A 19829-nucleotide genomic window follows, 5' to 3' on the forward strand; every position below is an offset into this window, starting at 1 on the left:
TCAACTGAAGCTATTTCTGTGATAAATATGAGACACTGAGGAAAAGGAAATTATACATGCAAATACTTCATCACATAGCAAACTTGCTTCTCCGCTCCCCAAACTTCTTTGCATCTCTCCTTCCCTCCTTTCCTTCCTTTCTCTTTTCCAGCATGCTTCTCTCCTTCCACTTCATCCTGTAAATGCCAAATGGACCATTTTAGGAAGCTAAAGAATTGCTCTAAAAATAAAATAATGTGTGGCAGCTTTGCTCCTGATTATTAAGACTCTGTTCGTTGGGAATTGGTAGAAGAGTCTCCAAGATGAAATGTATTTGCCAGGAGTGGCAGCCAACCAAAATTGCAATTTTTCACATAATTCTAACTGCTTGCTTCACGCTCAAAGGGAAGTGTCAGACAAAATGAATGTGAAAACAGTATGGAAGCAAGTGGAGAATATACTTAAACTTCATCAAAAATCAATTCCTTATTTACACATTAGGACATTTATAGCATGTTTTTCTACAAAGTTTCATTAACTAGAGTATGGTGGTATTTTTTTTTCCCCTAAATTAACCATAGACCTGTGTTAGAACATTTCTTTTATTCTGACTTTAAGGTTGAGGAATCAGATACAAGTGTATAATTAATACTGCATGGTTATAATATTAGCCTGATATCTGTTGCTGGCAGATTATCCAAAGTACAAAAATGCTAGTTACAGAGGGTGCAGCGAAGTGTAGACAAAACATTATGGAGGAAGGCAGGATGCCGAAGTTCTTATGTCAGCTCTTCTGTTCATTAAAAGTGGGTTTGGTCAGGTCACTTCATTTTCCAGAGCCTCAGTTTCCTTTCTACAAAATGAGGGGATTAAGCCAGTCCTCTGAGATTTTCCCAGTTCTCACAATCTACTTTTCTTGTGCTGTAGCAGAACTCACATTTTAGTGGGAGACACAGGCAAGAAAACAGATGATTATAAAACAGGGAAAACACAAAATGTTAGAGAAATAAATACGAAATACAGACAATATGGATTTAGAAAATTCAGGGCCACACTATTTGCAATAATAATAAAATTTCGGGGTACCTGGTTGGCTTAGTCGGTTAAGCACCCAGCTCTTGATTTCAGCTGTGATCATGATCTCAGGGTCATGAGATTGAGCCCCGAGTCAGGCTCTGCTCAGGGTGTGGAGCCTGCCTAAGATTCTATCCCCCTCTTTCTCTCTGCCCCTCCTCCAATTTGCACATGTGCATGCGCAGTCTCTCAAATAAATAATCTTTGTTTTAAAAAAAGAATAAGATTTTGTAAGATTCCAAGTTTTTAGAAACCCTCCCTTTAAAAAAAGTTTATAATGCTACTAGACTAAGATCAAAATGTTGTGGGTATAACATATTAAAAGAGAATTGAATTTAATTGCAATAATGGTTCTTTATGACTCCTGGAACAATACTGCTGGTTGGTTGGTTGTTTTTCATAAATCTATCTACAGAATGATATAATAATGTATAACCTGAAAACTACCTCACGGGAAATGTTAGAAGCAAACAGTAACATTGTTTTGAAGACTTTATGTAGTACTAACGTTCACTTGGTTCTTATTAGTTTGTTTTGGTTTGGTTTTTGCCTTGTTTCTATTATGATAAGGAACAATGTTTCTTCCTCTTTACATACAACATCCTGATAACTTTTAACTGCAGTGTTATTTCTCTTTTACATAACTGTTCAATATAGGCAATTCCTTCCCATTAGCTACATAATTCATAAGCTCATTTAATTTGTTTATTTTTTTCCTAGCCACAGTCAGAGTGGAAGTGGAGGTAAGCCACACACTTTTATCAGCAATTTCTTTATGTCTTCACCATTTTTGTCTATATTAATAACAAGATGCTTTTGTTTGCACATAATGAGGAGGATCTTAATGTGGTACCACTGGATTAGGAGCTAATGACCTAGATTGCAGTCCTGACCACTGAGTGACCCTAAACAAGTCACTTCTTTCCTCCAAGTTTGTTATGGGTTATAGGGTGACTCTATTTCCAGTGTGCCCAGGGCAGTCTTGATTTATGCCAATTGTCTGAGCACAATTATTAATAGTATCCCCCTTCACTTTCAGAAGTATCCTTATTTGGATGATAACTTATATGGTTACCTTAACTATGACAGCTAAAAACTCCTCATATCCTCATCACCAAAATAAAGGTATTTTACTAATACCTTGAAGTGCTAAAATTCTCATCCTGGGATCCCTGGGTGGCGCAGTGGTTTGGCGCCTGCCTTTGGCCCAGGGCGCGATCCTGGAGACCCGGGATCGAATCCCACATCGGGCTCCCGGTGCATGGAGCCTGCTTCTCCCTCTGCCTCTCTCTCTCTCTCTCTCTCTCTCTATCATAAATAAATAAAAATTAAAAAAATTTAAAAAAAATAAAATAAAATAAAATTCTCATCCTAAAAGTCAGATATAAGTTCTTTGTATACATTTCTGCAAGGAGGAGGTACTCAATAAACATTTCATAAATAAATATTTGTCAAATAGCAAGGTTCCTGGGGATTTACAGCAAAGGGTTTTTAACTCCTAAAATATCACTTTGATTAAATGAATCAGAGCTACCACCAAAATTCACAAATTCACGTTTAATTCTGTTTTTCTTCACTTATATCTTGATCATTCTCTTTTTCTGAATGTCCCCTCACTATTAATTAAATTTTTCTTATCACCTCCTCCCTCCTCTTTTCCACAATATTTTAACTCTGTTTTCAACTCAGTTTTATTTTTTCTCATATTTATTCTCCCCACTGCACAGTACCCTTTATTATCCTTCATATTCAATATTCAAATTTCACCTCTAAGAATTCCTTTAAAAATAATCAACAAAACAATTAATTTACCTACTATCTATGTAAGAGTGGGAAAATAAAGTTATTCTTTAATTAAATGGTTAATAAGGAACAGGGATATTTTCTGCAGTTTAAATAAGGCAGATTTATTATCAAATTTTGAGTGACTATTACATGACCAAATTATAAAATTAACAGAAGTTTCTCTCCCCCACCATCCAAATGAAGGGATGTTCCCACCTCCTCCCCCAGATGATGATATTTATGATGGGATTGAAGAAGAAGATGCTGATGATGGGTAAGAATAATCAGTGAACTGCTCTCTTGAAAATTTTTTGCCAACCGAAATTTAGTGTCGATTTCTGGTTTGAATAAAAAACAAAAAATAGTGCTCCTTATTACCACACGAATAATAGTTTGAATGTTTACTTAATAGCAGATGTAAGTCAGAAAGTATAATTGCACCACACTTCAAGTGAAGTGGCATGTTATTTGGAAGAATCTCAACAACTTTGTCAAAAGAAATGAAATAAAAAAGAATTATCAGTGTTGTAGATTTTTTTTTCAAACTTTTCACAATCATTTTTTTATCAATCTATAATCTCTGGAGTTTATCAGTTGCATGGCTATCCTCTGGATAATAACCATAGTTATAGGCAATCCAAATAAAATGAAACCATATGCTATTTGTGGCAAAACTAGTATTGAGGGGGATGGGGTAACTGGGTGACAGGCATTAAGGAGATCACATGATATAATGAACACTGGGTGTTATGTACAACTGATGAATCAGTGAACTCTACCTCTGAAACTAATAATACACTATATGTTCATTAATTTAATTTAAATTAAAAAATAAAAATTAAAAAACAGTGTTAATTCTCTAAGTGTTTAAACTTTTATAATGGCATATTTTAAAACAAAGATTTTCACTTAATTTTAAACATAAAATAATGCAAAATTGACACTTATAACTTAATTTTGATTTAGCTTGCTGTTTTAAAACCAAGAGATATTTCACTAAATAGAAAAAAATAACTTACCTACCAGTAGCAGCTATATTCAAAGACCGTGGCCGATAAACTTAAAAGCATCATCTTGGTGACTACAATGAGTAACTTACTGCCTGAATGATCAATGCAGTATAATTATAAAAAATCTGAATGTCCACCCGTCTTCACATTCCATTGATGATTCCATTCTGATCAATGCCTGCATGCTCCTAAGCTCCACACTACAGGTTGAAGAGAAGAGTAATTCGTGGTCCTGGGGGATTTTGAAGATGTTAAAGGGAAAAGATGACAGAAAGAAAAGTATACGAGAGAAACCTAAAGTCTCTGAGTCAGACAATAATGAAGGTTCATCGTAAGAGTCAACCAACCAAATCCAGTGCACAATAACTACACTAATATTAATTTAATCAAATGCTACTAATATTTTATAACCAATAACCAAATTCTGACAGGCTTAAGTCACTTCGATGTCATTTTCCATTAGTCATTTTAGCCTTATTTACTGTGTCACCCTTACACTCACGCATTTATGTAAGAGGAACACAAAGTATTCAAAAATTATCATATGGTTTAAAGATATATTTTGCCTTTCCAACAAACATGTGCAGATAACACACACAAATGCACAAACACACACCCTCACATACTCCTACATACTGCGTTTAGTAGAACATTTTTTTAAATGTAGCATCATATCTAAAAGCTCACAATGCCAAGGCCACATTATATTATATAATATTTGATAGTGACTACCCTTCAAAATATACATCCTCTTTTAAAAATTAATTTGCTGGAAGTAAAGGACAAAATTTGGAATTTCTTTTCTCTAAATAAATATTCAACGTCTCGGTAGCTCAACAGATTCTCCATACTTCACTAAAGTCTTTTTAAATGTTAATTCCACATAGAATTCCTTATTTTAAACTCTTCTGTGAGACCTAAAATCAACACCTAGTAAACAGGACACTCAAAATTGTAAATAAACATAACAAATCCTCTTTGATTTTAACAAATCTCTCTTGATACAGCATTATTCAAATGATGACCTTACTTAGAAATAAAGGCAGAGATTATTTTTCTTGCTCCTACTGTACACCTCCTAATTTTGATTTTCAGTCATTTGAACTAATGACCTTTCACACCTTAGTATAACTGTGCACCATTCTACTAGAGATGTGTATTTGTGTGTGTGTTTAAAGTTCAGAAAGTTATAAAAGCAAAGGCCTTTTTCTGTTGCAACTAAATGCCACCCAATGCTGATTTCAGATTACTGATTAGATTGCAACTAAATGCCACCCAATGCTGATTTCAGATTAATAAACTCTTCCTCTGTGGCTACAGTGGATATTCCTCTCTTATTCACCATTCTCCTGTTTGGGAAAACATGGTCATAGAAAGAATCCTATGACCTTTGTTCATTTCTACTCTTTAAGTCAAATAAAAAGTTTTGACCTGAGCTATGCCACAATGACTCCAAAACATTGAGTCCATTTAATTTACTCTGATGTGATAATATGCCCAAACTTCATAGAACAAATCTGAAAATATTTGGAAGAACCTCAAAAATAGATGGCTATGGGCAAAATAAACCACTGGATACCTTGACTTTTGACTTTTTTGGCCACCATTGGAATTAAAAAAAAAAAAAAAAAAGTCTTGCAAAATTGAAAATTGATGGAAAGGAGCTGAGACTCAGTGGAGAAATGGAGATGAGAAAGGAATGACCATCAAATAGATTAATTAGCAGTCTGAAGCCTCTGGGCTATTACTTGTTCATGCCTCCCCTAAATAAAAGGTCTCAATTTCTCGTTTATATTGGTCTGATTATAAATGTGTTCTCATTTTCTTTCCAGTTTCCCTTCTCCTCCTAAACAATTGGGTAAGTAATAAAAGCTAATTATATATTTTATATCTCATTTATTGCAGATGAGATAGTGGGAAAGCATTGGATATAGTCATGGTTTCTAGATTAAAGTCCTGGCTCTGGATATAATAACTCATGTAATTGTCAAGCAACTGCTCCTGGGGGCGGGGGGCAGTTTCTCAACACTTAAAGAGTGGGAAGAGGAAAATTTTTAATATTGATGGTTTTAAACCACCATAGGGGTCACTATGGAGAAAACAACAGGTAGGCAGGGATGGACACCAAGATTTCTCATGTCTCCTCTACCCCAATTCAGTCGACCCTGCTATATTGGGCTTCTGCATAATGATTTCTAAAAATGTACCAGATTATATGACACCAAGGCCCTTCTAAATCTAAATGTCTTTGATTTTTTTAAATGTATAAATTACATTGTATTTGGAAATTTTTCCACTGCTAAATGTAAAACAGTTTCTTCTTCGTACAATTTTGATCAGCTTATTTTTTCTTATCCCTGCTGAGACAGACCTTTAAAAGATTCTTCTTAAATTGACTTTGAACAAAATGAAATCTCACAAGAATATTCAGGGGCTTTCAAAAAGTTGATACGAATTTATAAATAAATTGAAAGAGAAAACTAAACACACAGATAACCTATTCTTCCAGACTGCTTATCTGACCTCATTTTCAGTTATCAGTTTGAAAAAAAAAAATAAGACACTAATTCAAATTGATCGATAACTGATGATGAGTTTATATCTTAATCTATAACTTTCAAAAAGTATTCAAGAAACTTAGCTCCACAAAGGGTAGGTATAAAGTGAAGCAAATGTGATCAGTTAAGTAAAAAAATGGTTTTTTGTCTTAATTTTCTTTTGTTTTCAAGTGTGTTCTAAGTGCAAGTGTATGGAATAGTAATTTTTCCCATTCTTGAAACCAATAATCTGTCATATTTTTATATATTAATTATTAGTTCTTCACATAGTTGTGAAATTAATTCCCTGAGTGGGGAGAGAATGTTCACACACAGACAAGTGTGTATGTAATATATATGTATAGAGTACATACATATGTATATATATATATGCACATATGCATATATGTGTAGACATATGTATGTAGTCTATACATATGCTGTATAGAGAGTTCTTGAAATTAAATCCTTGCCACTAGCACAGAGCATTTAAACTTTCTATGATAACCATTCCTTAAAACATTTGTACTCTCTTCAACTCATCTCTTCAGCTTAATTTGCTGTGTGCAACTTAGTAGGTGCACAGAGGAAGCAATCGTCCTGATTTTATTAACAAGAGATCTAGATGGAAGAAAAGTATTCATGGATTGGAAAATCCATTGAACCTGTTAAGGGCACAGCTGTTTTTCTTTTTTTTTTCTTTTTTTTTTTTTTCCGTTTTTCTACCAACACTGGTTCTCAATACCTGCTGGTACCAGACATGCCTTATTAATAGAAATATTCTGTCTACTTTAAGGTGGTATCACACCTAATATTACTACAAGTTAAAAGCTAATGAAGGACAGATCAGTGAGTAAAAGAGAGTGATAGGTAGGTAGGTAGGTAGGTAGGTAAGTAGATAGATAGATAGATAGATAGATAGATAGATAGATAGAGGCAGACAAACATAGACAGACACAAATATAGACATATAAATAAAATAATATATATTACCATACCCTCCCAAAACCCCTAAGACTCTTGATTTCGATCTCTATTGCCTATTGCCAATGGCCAGTAATGTTGATTTGTTTGTCAGCTATCTACTAAACCTGACATTCATCACATATGTTGATCTTCAAATAATCTTAATCACTATTTGAGGGGTTTATCCTGATAATGCTAGTTACAATTATGTCACTGGCTTTTCTTGAGGGAAATTTAGCAGAAGCATCCAGGGAGAGAAAAAATCTCTCCCCTTCAAGGATAGACAGTGCTTTTGGGAGAAATATACAGAGATCCCAGGAAAACTTATTTTGTTGTCCTCAAAACCATCTTTATATTAAAAACATAATCGAATGCTCATATCAAAATTCAAACTAAAAGTGTTTCAACATTTGATATTTTGCCTTTTATTAGACGTGGGAGATGAAGTTTATGATGATGTGGATGCCTCTGATTTCCCTGCTCCACCAGCAGAGCTGAGGTAATTAAAATGTTCTCATTGTGAGATGAGAATCTAACTGATCAAGAAAATTCGTCTAGAATAAAAGACCAGTAGTGTGTGTATCTACTGTGTTTGATCCCATTTGCTCTGTCCTCTCTCTGATCCCAGCTCTAAAGTGTCTTCTAGGTTTATGGGGAAGAGCCCTGGTCACCCCCTACTTCTCCCCCTCTCCTGGGTGTTCTGCTCCTGGTCCCCTGATTATTCTCTGCCCTGTGACTCACTGATGTCTACATTCTTTATTCATTCATATACTCAGTCACTGAGAAAATATTTGAGAGCCTGATCACAACTGATCTCACTGATTCATCTCCTCCCTTTATTTTTACCCTTTTCCCAAAAGCTTTTTTTTGTCTTGAATGCACTTCTTAGTTTATATCTCACCTTTCACCCACCTTCTTCAAATCTCTTGTGTCCTCCACAAGATTTTTTTCCTTTATGAAAAAAAAGATGATTTGTGTTTTTAAAAGGACTTTATTATGTCTCTTTTTCACAAAAGCATCAGATTCTTAAAGGTTCCATTCAAATTTAAAAAAGAAAACATTGAGGGTGAATAGTGACATTCTTCAGGTCACCTAAGGTTTCAATTTAACTTTAGGTTAAAATAGGAAAATCTATTAAGATCAGTTAGTACAAAGGAGTACTTTTTGAAGCCTCTTTTGAAGTAGAAAATAACCTGGTAAGATGCTTTTTTATATTTCAATGAACATGTGAGATGAGCTAATACATACTGTGTAAGAACACCTCTATAGCTTTCTTAGGAAAAAAGGTGAATAAAAGGATCTTGGACTTGATTAGTTGAAGGACGAAAGTGACATAAATGGGAGAGAATACGCAGTGTCTTCCATGCTGTACAGCAAAAAGGCATGAGTACTTATTTATTTATTTATTTATTTTTTACCAACACTGTTAAGTTAATTTTACTGAACAAAAGAAAGTATCAAGATCAAAGACACTGAAGGGAGAATATGCTATCATTTCTATGTGAAGATCAAGTTCGATAGGCACAACAAACAAGAAAGATGAAAAGAGAATCATTTTCCTTTTATCTGAAAGGAAAATCTAATCTTCTTTAGTAATATGTTAGGTTTGAAAATTCCTCACCATTGGGAAGTGACTTCTATCCCTGACATTTTTTTAATGCATTTTTCTGCTTTGTAGTACTGTAAAAATGTCACCACATTCCATTAAATAGCTCTCTAGGAACCCAGGTACACACTGGACCTTTTCTTCAAGTAAAATAAACCCCAGCTGATTAAACTTTATGTGATATGCACCGTTTTCTTTACTGCTGCTTATTTTCAGAGTTTAAGACTATTTTATGTTCTTTCCCATAGTATTCTATTTTTAACTAAAACTGAATTTCAATAGATTATTTTAAAGAGAGCTCATGGGCCATTTTTAACATGTATATCCTTATAGTTCCAAACGGCTAATTTAAGATAGTAATTCCTCTACTGCCCAGAGCACCGTAGTATAGGAGATACTGAGGAAAGATGCAGAACCCAAGGCAGGACAATGTGCTAATACATTTCACGGTAAATGAACTGAATTCTAAGATTCAAAACTGAAGAATCAAACATTGTAAACAAATCAGTTACAAACAAAACTTTATTTTAGGTGGTCTCTATAAAAATTAATATCAGCATTGAGAATCTTTCATTATTCACAAAAATTCTGATTTTTAAAATTTCCTCCTTCAGAGATTTCTGACCTTTTCCTAACATCCACATTCAACATTAGCAAATGTTCTTCAACCTTGGTTGCAAATTAGTATTACCTGGGGAGCTTTACAATATATGTCAGTATCTAGACCCCACTCAGTCTAATTAATTAGAATGTATTTAATTTAATTAGAATGTCTAGGAATATGACAAAGGCATTGGTATTTTTTAAAAACTTCCCAGGTGATTCTATATGTGGCCAGGCTGAAAAATCACTATCTTTGCCTTATTATTATGACAATTAGCTTTAGTCTACTTGGTATCTCTGAGATGCTATCCTGGCTCTATTTTAAGCTTATATGAAAACCTGACATATAGATAAACTTTTCAAGACATAAAAATCAATTTTAAAAAAATGTTCTTTTTCAAAAAGCCTTTTCTATGTTATTGGCCAAGCCAGTTAATTATCCATGAAGGTTTGAAAAATATAGGGATTTTGACAATAGATAGGTTGAATCATATGAAACCTCTGTTACATAACCATATTTACACTAAACCTCAATAATTGTATATGGTTCACCGTAATAGGTAATCACTTCCTTCCATTTTACTCATAATCTGTATTCTTTGAAGAATCATTTCTGTGTTATGAAATATTACCACTTATTACAGTGAAAGTACTAGATTTCTAAGAAAAGGAATTAATTAAAAACAAAATTTGACAAAAATGTAATGTTATGGAGTCTCTATTGCACACTGTTCTTTTTATACCAAACTAAACGCTGTTTTATATGTTCTACCATCTTAGTCAAGGAGCCAAGGCTAAGACAGAAGAAAAAGACCTTAAGAAGCTAAAAAAGCAAGAAAAAGAAGAGAAAGACTTCAGGAAAAAGTTTAAAGTATGTCATATTTAATTATCAGACAAAGTTCAAAGCACTAGTGGGGGAAAAAAAACAATGATTTTTAAATACCAAACTGCAGGTATTAAAAGCAGAATTGTCAATGTCAGTTATCCATTGTAACTTCTTTATTTTCTATAAAAATGTCCTTACATTTGAATGTATTCCTTTAACAAATCCAGCAAAATCTTATACATGCACAATATATATATACTGCAATAATAATTTAGATTTAGCCATTCTTTGAACTTTAATAAGATAATCTAGAAGTAGAATGGACAAAAAAAAAAAGATTCTTGGGACACCTGGGTCGCTCAGCAGTTGAGCATCTGTGTTTGGCTCAGGGCATGATCCCGGTCCCAAGATTGAGTCCCACATCAGGCTCCCTGCACAGAGCCTGCTTCTCCCTCTGCCTGTGTGTCTGCCTCTCTCTGTATGTCTCTCATAAATAAATAAATAAAATAAAAATCTTTTAAAAGATTCTTATATAAACACACATACATATACATACCCTGGAATATTATTCAGCCATGAAAAAAGAAGGAAATCTTGCCACTTGTGACAACATGGATGGCCCCTAAGGGCATTATGCTAAGTGAAATAAGTCAAACAGAGAAAGACAAATACCCTATAATAATCATTTATACGTGGAATCTTAAAAAGCCAAACTCGCAGAAACAAAGTAAAATGATAGCTACCAGAGCCTGGGGTAGGACGTGGAGGAGACATTGGTCAAAGGGTACAAACTTTCAGTTATAATATGAATAAGTTTCAGGGGTCTACTGTACAGCATGGTCATTATAGTTAGCAGTACTGCATTATATACTTGAAAGTTGTGAAGAGAGTAAATCTTAAATGTTCTCACCACAAAAAAAGAAATGGTAATTATGTAAAGTGATAGAAGTGTTAGCTAAAGCCACAATGGTTGTCATTTTGTAATCTATATCAAATCAACACATGTACACCTTAAATTTTAAAAATGTTTTTAATTTTTAAAATAGTGATAATATTAGGTTGGTGAGATTATGAGTGGTTTTCCCTCAAAAATTATTCCTTAATATTTTTACATTATTTTTTGAAAACAAGGAACTATTTATTTAGCAAAGGCTTTCTTAATAAACCTGTCAATAGATGGATTACTTTAATAATCATCAATCAATAAATTAAATGTTTTTCTTTATTTTTCCAGTATGATGGTGAAATTAGAGTCCTGTATTCCACCAAAGTAGCACCCGCCTTAACTTCTAAAAGATGGGGGACCAGAGATCTACAGGTGAAGCCTGGTGAATCTCTTGAAGTTATACAAAGCACTGATGATACAAAAGTTCTCTGCAGAAATGAAGAAGGAAAATGTAAGTCACTGCTTACTCTTTGCTGCTATGGCACTCTGGGATTTAATAATCAAATGCGTGTTCCTGATCGCTCTTGTTTTATTATCTTTGTTTTGTCTATGTTTTATGAATTGTGGAACATACATTAAGAAACTAGAGATCGTGCTGTGCTGAAATCAATGTATTGTATTTTAATCCTTTTTCACTTAAAAACCTGCTATTTTTGGCACTGTGGTGCCAAAGTAATGCCAAATTAGTACTTCTCAAAATGTGGTCCCACAGACTACCAGGATCAGAAAACCCTTTGTGTATTAAAATCACAGTTTCCTGGACTCACCCTTGACTTGCTAAGTTATGAGTTCCGGGGAGTCAGATGGAATATGTGATCATCACCTCTTCCCTAACTTATTCTCAGGTACACCAAAGTGAGAACCACTGTGCTAAAGTAGTGAGTGGCTCTTGTTCTGGCCTAGTTTTGAAATTATATAGCACATGTCATATCTAGAATTTCCAGTTTTCCTACCTAGCAAATCTTCTTATTTTCTTTTCCTACTTGGACACACTCAATACAACATAGTATTCCAAATGAATATAAGACAGTCCTGTCTTTGACTTTATCAGCTATTAAAACTGACAGAGGTGGAAAAAAAAAAAACTGACAGAGGGAAATGCTTTTGTCAAATTTTAAAAGAAGGCTTATTTCACTTAAAGTTCAGGAAAGAGCAGCTCCCAATTGTGCTTCTTGGGGGAAAAAAAAGTGCTTCCTATATATTTTTGTTTATATATAGGAATATAAATATATATAGTGCTTCCTATATATATTTATTTTTTAATTTAATTTAATTTTAATTCAGGGTAGTTATCATGCAGCATTATATTAGTTTCAGGTGTACAACATAGTGAGCCAGCACTTCCATACATGACCCAGCACTCATGATGACAAGTGCACTCCTTAATACAGCATAGTATTGAATACAAGAGAGTCCTTGTCTTATTTGACTTTATCGGCTATTGAAATTGCAGTTGGAAATGTTTCTGTCAAATTTTAAAAGGAAGTTTATTTTATTTAAAGTCCAGGGAAGAGTAACTCAGAATTATGTGTCCTGTCTTTAAAATCGGATAGTCAGCATGGATGCCCCCTATCAGCTTGGTTAGTCTGTGTGGAAAACATGAACTCTGAGTCGAATTTTAATGACAGGAAGGTGACTCAGGGACAGGAACTGAAATGGGAGTTTTAAGAATAAAACCAGTGACTCAAGGTTGGGGAAATGGATCTAAAGTTATCATGGAGGAGGTGTGGTTGGTTTTTAAAAGGAGAAAATGAAATGTGGGTACAAAGAATAAAAGACACGGGTAGTGTAGTATTAAGACTCAAAGGTCACTGGAGATTATGTGTAAACAAGTGCTCCAGGAGACAAAGAAAGCCCCCATTCAGACTAACGTTTGTGAGCATGTACCCCAAGCAACAGCTTTAAGTGCAGAAAAGCTGTATGCATTAAAAGATCATCAAAAATATTAAAAAGTTTAAAAACTTAAAAGGTATTAAATAGGTTCTGATTAATATACCAGATTGAATATTACATGATGATTATGATAATAATGTGAGGAAATTCTCACGACACAATAGTAAGAGAAATAAGAAGCCTGCTTAACATGGGATGGATTTACAGCCATGTTAAAAATTATTAGGGGCATCCCAGGTGGCTCAGCGGTTTAGCACGACTTTCAGCCCCGGGCATGATCCTGGAGACCTGGGATCGAGTCCCACGTCAGGCTCCCTGCATGGAGCCTGCTTCTCCCTCTGCCCGTGTCTCTGTACCTCTCTCTCTCTCTGTGTGCGTGTGTGTCTTTCATGAATAAATAAATTAAATCTTTTTTTAAAATTATGTAAATATGGGATGCCTGGGTGGCTCAGAGGTTGAGCATGTCTACCTTCGGCTCAGGGTGTGATCCAAGAGTCCTGGGATCAAGTCCCACATGGGGCTCCCCACAGGGAGCCTGTTTCTCCCTCTCCCTGTGTCTCTGCCTCTCTTTCTCTGTGTCTCCCATGAATAAATAAATAAAATCTTTTTTAAAAAAAATATGTAAATAGGGTGCCTGGGTGGCTCAGTTAAGCATCTGTCTTGGGCCCAGGGCTTGATCCTGGGGTCCTGGGATGGAGTCCCATCTCGGGCTCCCTACTCAGCAGGGAGTCTGCTTCTCCCTCTACTCCTCCCCACTGCTTGTGATCTCTCTCTCTCAAATAAGTAAAATCTTCTAAAAATTTATGTAAATAAAGAAACTGAACTATACTGCTAATAGTGGCTGGGGTAATGAGCCTAAATGAACCTGTTTTCTTTCCTCTGCTTTCCAAAGTATATGACATTTTTTATGAGTGAATTGTCCTAGTGCTTGTCCTGTGACCCTTTCTCCGGGATACAAGCTGCAGACCAATCTTGCCATGCTGTCCTGAGATTCTTGTCTTTAGCACCAAATCCCATCTAAAGAAATGCTCCTTAAACTTCAAAATCCATAACCCCTCTTATGGGGATCCTGTCAAAAATGCTGAATCTAACTCAGTAGGTATGAGGTGAAGTGTAACATTCAGCACTTTTCCAAGCTGCCAGGGAATGGATGCTGCTGGTCCATGGAACATACTCTCGAGTAACAAGGGTGTAAATGGCTTCATCAACAACCTGTGTGGATGTAGATGGGCAGGAAGATGCAGCACCAGAAACAGAAATTTGGAGAAGACTCCTCTTTCCAGGAGCTAGTAGACCTTAAGAATGAGAAAAACAGTAACTACTTAGGGATAATTTTGTAATCTGCACTCATTTCCTATTTGGACCTCAATAATTCTTAGTACTGTTATGAATATTGGAGGGCTCCTGCCCTCTTAGAATTTATCATCTGTTAAAAATGAGAAGGGCAAACATTACGTAAAATGCTGATAGATCACAGTCAAGGGCCCCATGTCACTTTTATCTTTTTTTTTTTTTTTTTTCTTTCCTGGAGCAATACCAATGCCCTTTACAATTCCCAGGCTCACTGATAACGAATTCAAGGCTTAGAGGGCTCGGGGTCCATCCCACACAGGACGGAAACCTGATGATTCTATCAGCAGTGCTTGTGTACCTGTTTTGTTTTTGTTTTTTTTTTTTTTTATTTAAAGAGTTTCTTTGGACTGGTTTAGGATGTGATTCTAGGAAACACTCAAAGGCAAGTGGGAAAGTAGACAGGAAAGGAAAGGCAGTTGACAAAGCCTTGTTATGGAAAAGGTTGCCACTTAGATCATTGGAGCTTATTCCAGTTGGGAACTCGAAGTGGCAGTGTTATCACACCCAGGGAGAAACAAATTGGGGTATTTATACATCAATCCCTGTTAATGTGGAGTTGAAGCCTCCTCCTGGGCAGGTGGTGAGCCATTCAGGATACTGAGCAAGCTGAAAAGGACATCTGGAAGACAAGAGAAAAATGATCAGTTAAAAAAAAAAAAAACTGCAAACGTTATTCTTTGGAAGTTGGGTGAACCAAAAGGCACCAACATGGTTAGGGTGAAGGTCTATGGGAAGGCCACCTGGAGCATCTGCTATTGCCTTTCATGTTAAGCTTTGTTCCAAAATGTGATTATTGTACCTGCTTAATTTCACTTTTATTTTGCCAGATCTCCTGCTTTTCTTAATTTTTCTAAACTTCCTGCTTATTCCTCCCTTGAACTGGATCCTTGGTATTCTTATTCTCCCTTATCTCTGATACATTGCTCATGACTTCTATAGGATTTGAGAGAATTGTGTGGATTTAACCTCCCTCATCTACATTCATTATTGCAATAGCCTTTCAAATGCTATGTCTACTTTACCCTTACTCTCAGCCAATCTCCCTGCCACACTGTTACTCAGATATGATTTTTAAATATACAAATATTATCTGAAGCTAGTACATAAAACCCTGTAGATCTAACTTCAATCTCATCAACTATTTCCCGTCTGCAACGGATGCTCTAAAAGTATATACTACATACTTGTCATTCCCTAAGTAAATTAGGCTATTTCATCCTTCTATGCTATTTTATTCTACTTCAAATGCCCATAATTGCCTATTAAAAGCAATCCTGTTGTCATCTAAAATTGGAAGCACACCCACTCCCTACTCTCCAGTCACCCATCACAATTTATCTCTCCCCTGCCCCACCATGCTACTTCTTCTGTCTCTGGAATTGTCCTTACTGTTTTACCAATCTGTTATTCTTATTAGACTCTGAGCTTGAGAGTAACTTCACTGAAATGTTCTCAACATTGTACTGCCAACACATCCTGTGGTGCCTGGCACCTTGTTCAGGGCTTCCTGAGCTGAATGTAACAATTTGGAGATTGCATTGGAGAACCAGATGAAAGTCTGACATATAGACACACACAGGAAGAAGTCTGTGGAATAGTTTAACTTGCTAGAAGACAGTTCTCTATCTTAGCCTTACTGATGTAGCTTGCTTGTTGTGTATTATTTAGGAGGCTTTAAATCTTTCAGTTCCTTACTTCTATATCTGCTTGGCTGTAAAGGCATTTGCAATCCAACACCATGGTAACCTTAACATTTTCCTTACTTTCCATTCCTTAATCCATCAAAGAAAAGAAAACATAGCTTACTGAAACTTAATTTGTAATGGTAGAAATTAGAGGCAAAAGTATTAACAAATAATCTCTTTCCATGGTGGAATTGAGTACAAGCCACTATTACAAGCATTATCACATTTGATCAGTTCACCCACTGGCTTGTGGAAAACATAGCGCAGAGGCATTGAGATCTTAAATATGTATTTCTGGCACATTCCCAAATGTTTAGAATTTCTCGCTAATATTTGAGTGTATTCCACAACTCAATGTCTCATAAGCTGTGAGTTTCCCCACCTCCTGTCACTGGAGAAAAATTTTCTACAAAAAGTGTGGAAGGAGACATGAACAGAATTATTTGTGGTTAAAATGCTCTACATTTTCTTTGGGCATCAAGGAAAGGGAATTTCAAAGATAGTTCGGATTTTCTCAAATCTAACTGATCATTTCTTTGTTTAAATCATCTCGTTTTCAATTTTAAAACAGCACATGCTCACTGAAGAAAATTTTTTAAATTCCAAAATGTTGAAAGTCCCCTGATTTGAAGTCCTAGAAGTAAGTAGAGAGAACGGAGAGAAGGAAGAGAGGGAGAGAGAATATTTCTATAACAGCAGGCTAATAATTCATATTTAGTCTTATACACTGTGTTTTATTTTTTTCTTTTGTTACATTTTAAGTATGTTCCGCTGAAGTCAGACATGGTCCCCTTGCCCGGGTAAATCTGTACATGATTTCACTGTTTTTATTTTTATTTTTTTTAAAGATTTATTTATTTATTTATTTATTTATTTATTTATTTATTTATTTATGATAGACACAGAGAGAGAGAGAGGCAGAGACACAGGCAGAGGGAGAAGCAGGCTCCATGCCGGGAGCCTGACGTGGGACTCGATCCCGGGACTACAGGATCGCGCCCTGGGCCAAAAGCAGGCGCTAAACCGATGAGCCGATGAGCCACCCAGGGATCCCTGATTTCACTGTTTTTAAACAACATGAGGCCAAATTGAGTAAATTTAACTTTATTTCTGGACTTGCTCATGACAAGTGAAATCATAAATAATAGAAATTGTTGCTTTTATTAAGTAAAAAATGTGAAAATATTAGAATGAAGATATTTTCAACTTTTCCAAAGATGATTTTATATTTCTTTCATAACAAGGTAAATCAGTCCTGAGAGTTGGCACATATGGGGAATGGATGTCTTTCTTAATTAGCTCTATCCCACCACATATTTCAAAACCCTTGTCTCAAGCCACTGTGTTCTGTTGTATGAATATGAAATTCATATTCATGAATATGAATATGAAATTCTCTTAAGTATGAGAATCCCTGGTATGCCAGCACCCACAGTAAACATGGCAGCCATTCTACATGGTATGGAGCCATGATGACTTTTTTGCTTATTTCATATGTATTTTTTATTAATATTCCTTATGATGGATGTACATGGAACATTTAAGCAAAGAGATCATTTTTCTATTGCAAAAAAATTATTTCTAGGAACTATAATGGAGCGATTATATAAAATATAAAAATCATGGTAAGTCACTTGTTTCAGCACTGTCATGAATGATGCTTTTAATAGAATGAAGTTTTACAGATTTTTAAAGGTACTAAACAGCAAAATCTATACTGTATTAAAAGTCATTGACCCTGTAAAAATGCTATATAATAGTAATTTTATAGCTAATGAGCCCTAAATTATCACATCATTTCAGGAAACTAAAATAGAGCAGTATAGTACCGTCCCACACTGCATCTCCTTGATATATTTTTCCTAAATAATATTCATAATCATTCACATTTATGTAGCTCACACACACAAGTAACAGCAACAGGAGAGCATTCAACAAAAGGGAAAGCCATTCCTTAGTGCTCTTGAACAGGCAAGATATAGGTGGAAATGTAATAGGGATTTGAGATCTAAAATATATATTTTTATAATTAATTTTGCAAAGATAGGCTATTAAACTGTAGATCATGAGTTATTAACTTTGGTCATATAAAGAACTATTTAATGCTTAATTACTACAGATAGTACTTTATCCAGGTCTACACAACTTTAGCATAAATGAATTTTTAAAAGATTATGTAAAAGCAAAGAAAAATAAAAACCTTTAATTTCCAAAAATAGTGCCTATATTCTCTTTGTTTTGTTCTTTATTTCTTTTAATCTTCTAAAGACTTTTAAAAAAAAAACAAATATATTTGATGCTGGGTTAAGTCCAGTCTCTGACAACAGTTTAGATTTCTTATATGTTTCTCTAATTTTGTATCTTCTAATTTTAGTTCAGGGACATTACAAAGCCTGAATAGCTCACAATGACATTGCCTTTGTTGTAAAAAGCTTCAGCTCATCCACATCATTACTTTTAAATTATTAACTTAAACATAAATATCTCATGGGTACACTTAATATTGTATTACTTTATTTCCCAATTTGTTTTAAGAAAAAATTTCAAAACAAAAGCAGAAACACCAACTTTAACTAATGGAAACAAAAACATTTGACTAAAAAAACAAACAAACAAACAAAAAAACATTTGACTATTACTATCTATAGAGAACTCTTCACTTTTTATTTTAGCTCCCAACATCAGTGCACGTAAAGACAGATTTCAGTTATTGGGACCATGACACGAAACCCACAATTTGTTCTAAAAACTTGTTATCTGCCTAGATTTTTCTCTTTTGAGAGACATGCATAGAATTGAATTTTTTAGAGGTGAGTTTATCCCCCCTCTAAAAATTATGTTAAATTATGATATATATCTTAATTTTTTTAGAAGTCTGTTAACATGAAATGAATAAAAGAACTGTGATATCAAAGCAACTAAGGATATTAATTTTAGATGTTCTTACATTAATAATTTTTACTACTTTTGCTTTAACTGAAATTTAAAAAGGAAGGTATAACAAGGTCTAATTTTTCATTGTCTGAGAAAAATATTACATTATTGTGCTTTTATCATTTTGACACATGCTTCATTATTTCCATACTACAGGAATTCAAAGATAACTTTGATTCTTCCTTTCCAAATAGAACTCTAATAAAGTTTTCATTAAAATGTCATGAATCTCTTGATAAAATATTTCAGTGGAGTTTTTTTTTTTGTTTGTTTTTTTGTTTTGTTTTGTTTTTTTTTACTCTGGAATATTTCAAGGGAAAGTTCATCTTCTTAAGTCTTAATCTATAGTTTCATTTGTAAGGTCTCAACTTTTTTAAAAAATGTTTTTGCATGTTAAATCAATGGCAATATAAGTATACTCAAGTAAATTTATTATCATATGTGTTAATCTTTGCCTATGACCTTCCTGGTTTTTAATTTTTTTAGACATTTACTCTACTTAAAAATTAGATCTAAAGTAGACCAAGCTGAATAGATTGACTCTGAAAGAATTCAGAGGTTGTGTTGACAAGGCAATGAATGGTATTAATCTCAAGCATATAGTAGTGTTTAGGTGCTAACACAAAACTAAT

The 19829-nt window shown here is 34.5% G+C and overlaps 1 protein-coding gene and 1 long non-coding RNA gene across 6 annotated transcripts in view; one reads left to right on the top strand and one right to left on the bottom strand.

Moving 5' to 3' along the window:
* FYB1 (FYN binding protein 1) overlaps positions 1-19829 on the top strand; it is a 150604-nt gene that overhangs the window by 124411 nt on the left and 6364 nt on the right. For 3 of the 5 annotated variants that reach the window (XM_072824822.1, XM_072824825.1, XM_072824823.1), the window contains exons 10-16: positions 1774-1796; positions 3043-3112; positions 4042-4179; positions 5681-5706; positions 7784-7850; positions 10341-10431; positions 11621-11783. In XM_072824822.1, the coding sequence (XP_072680923.1) occupies positions 1774-1796; positions 3043-3112; positions 4042-4179; positions 5681-5706; positions 7784-7850; positions 10341-10431; positions 11621-11783 (578 nt within the window). Of the gene's footprint in view, positions 1-1773; positions 1797-3042; positions 3113-4041; positions 4180-5680; positions 5707-7783; positions 7851-10340; positions 10432-11620; positions 11784-19829 lie in introns of those variants that run through there. The other 2 variants (XR_012030228.1, XM_072824824.1) reach the window with 2 other exon arrangements.
* Positions 14886-19829, bottom strand: part of LOC140632622 (uncharacterized) — a 31822-nt gene continuing 26878 nt past the window's right edge. Inside the window, exon 3 of the long non-coding RNA XR_012030231.1 lies at positions 14886-15197. This is a non-coding gene — a long non-coding RNA (uncharacterized lncRNA). The remainder of the gene's footprint in view (positions 15198-19829) is intronic.

This window comes from Canis lupus, chromosome 4 (genome assembly GCF_048164855.1).
Source record: "Canis lupus baileyi chromosome 4, mCanLup2.hap1, whole genome shotgun sequence".
NCBI lineage: Eukaryota > Metazoa > Chordata > Mammalia > Carnivora > Canidae > Canis > Canis lupus.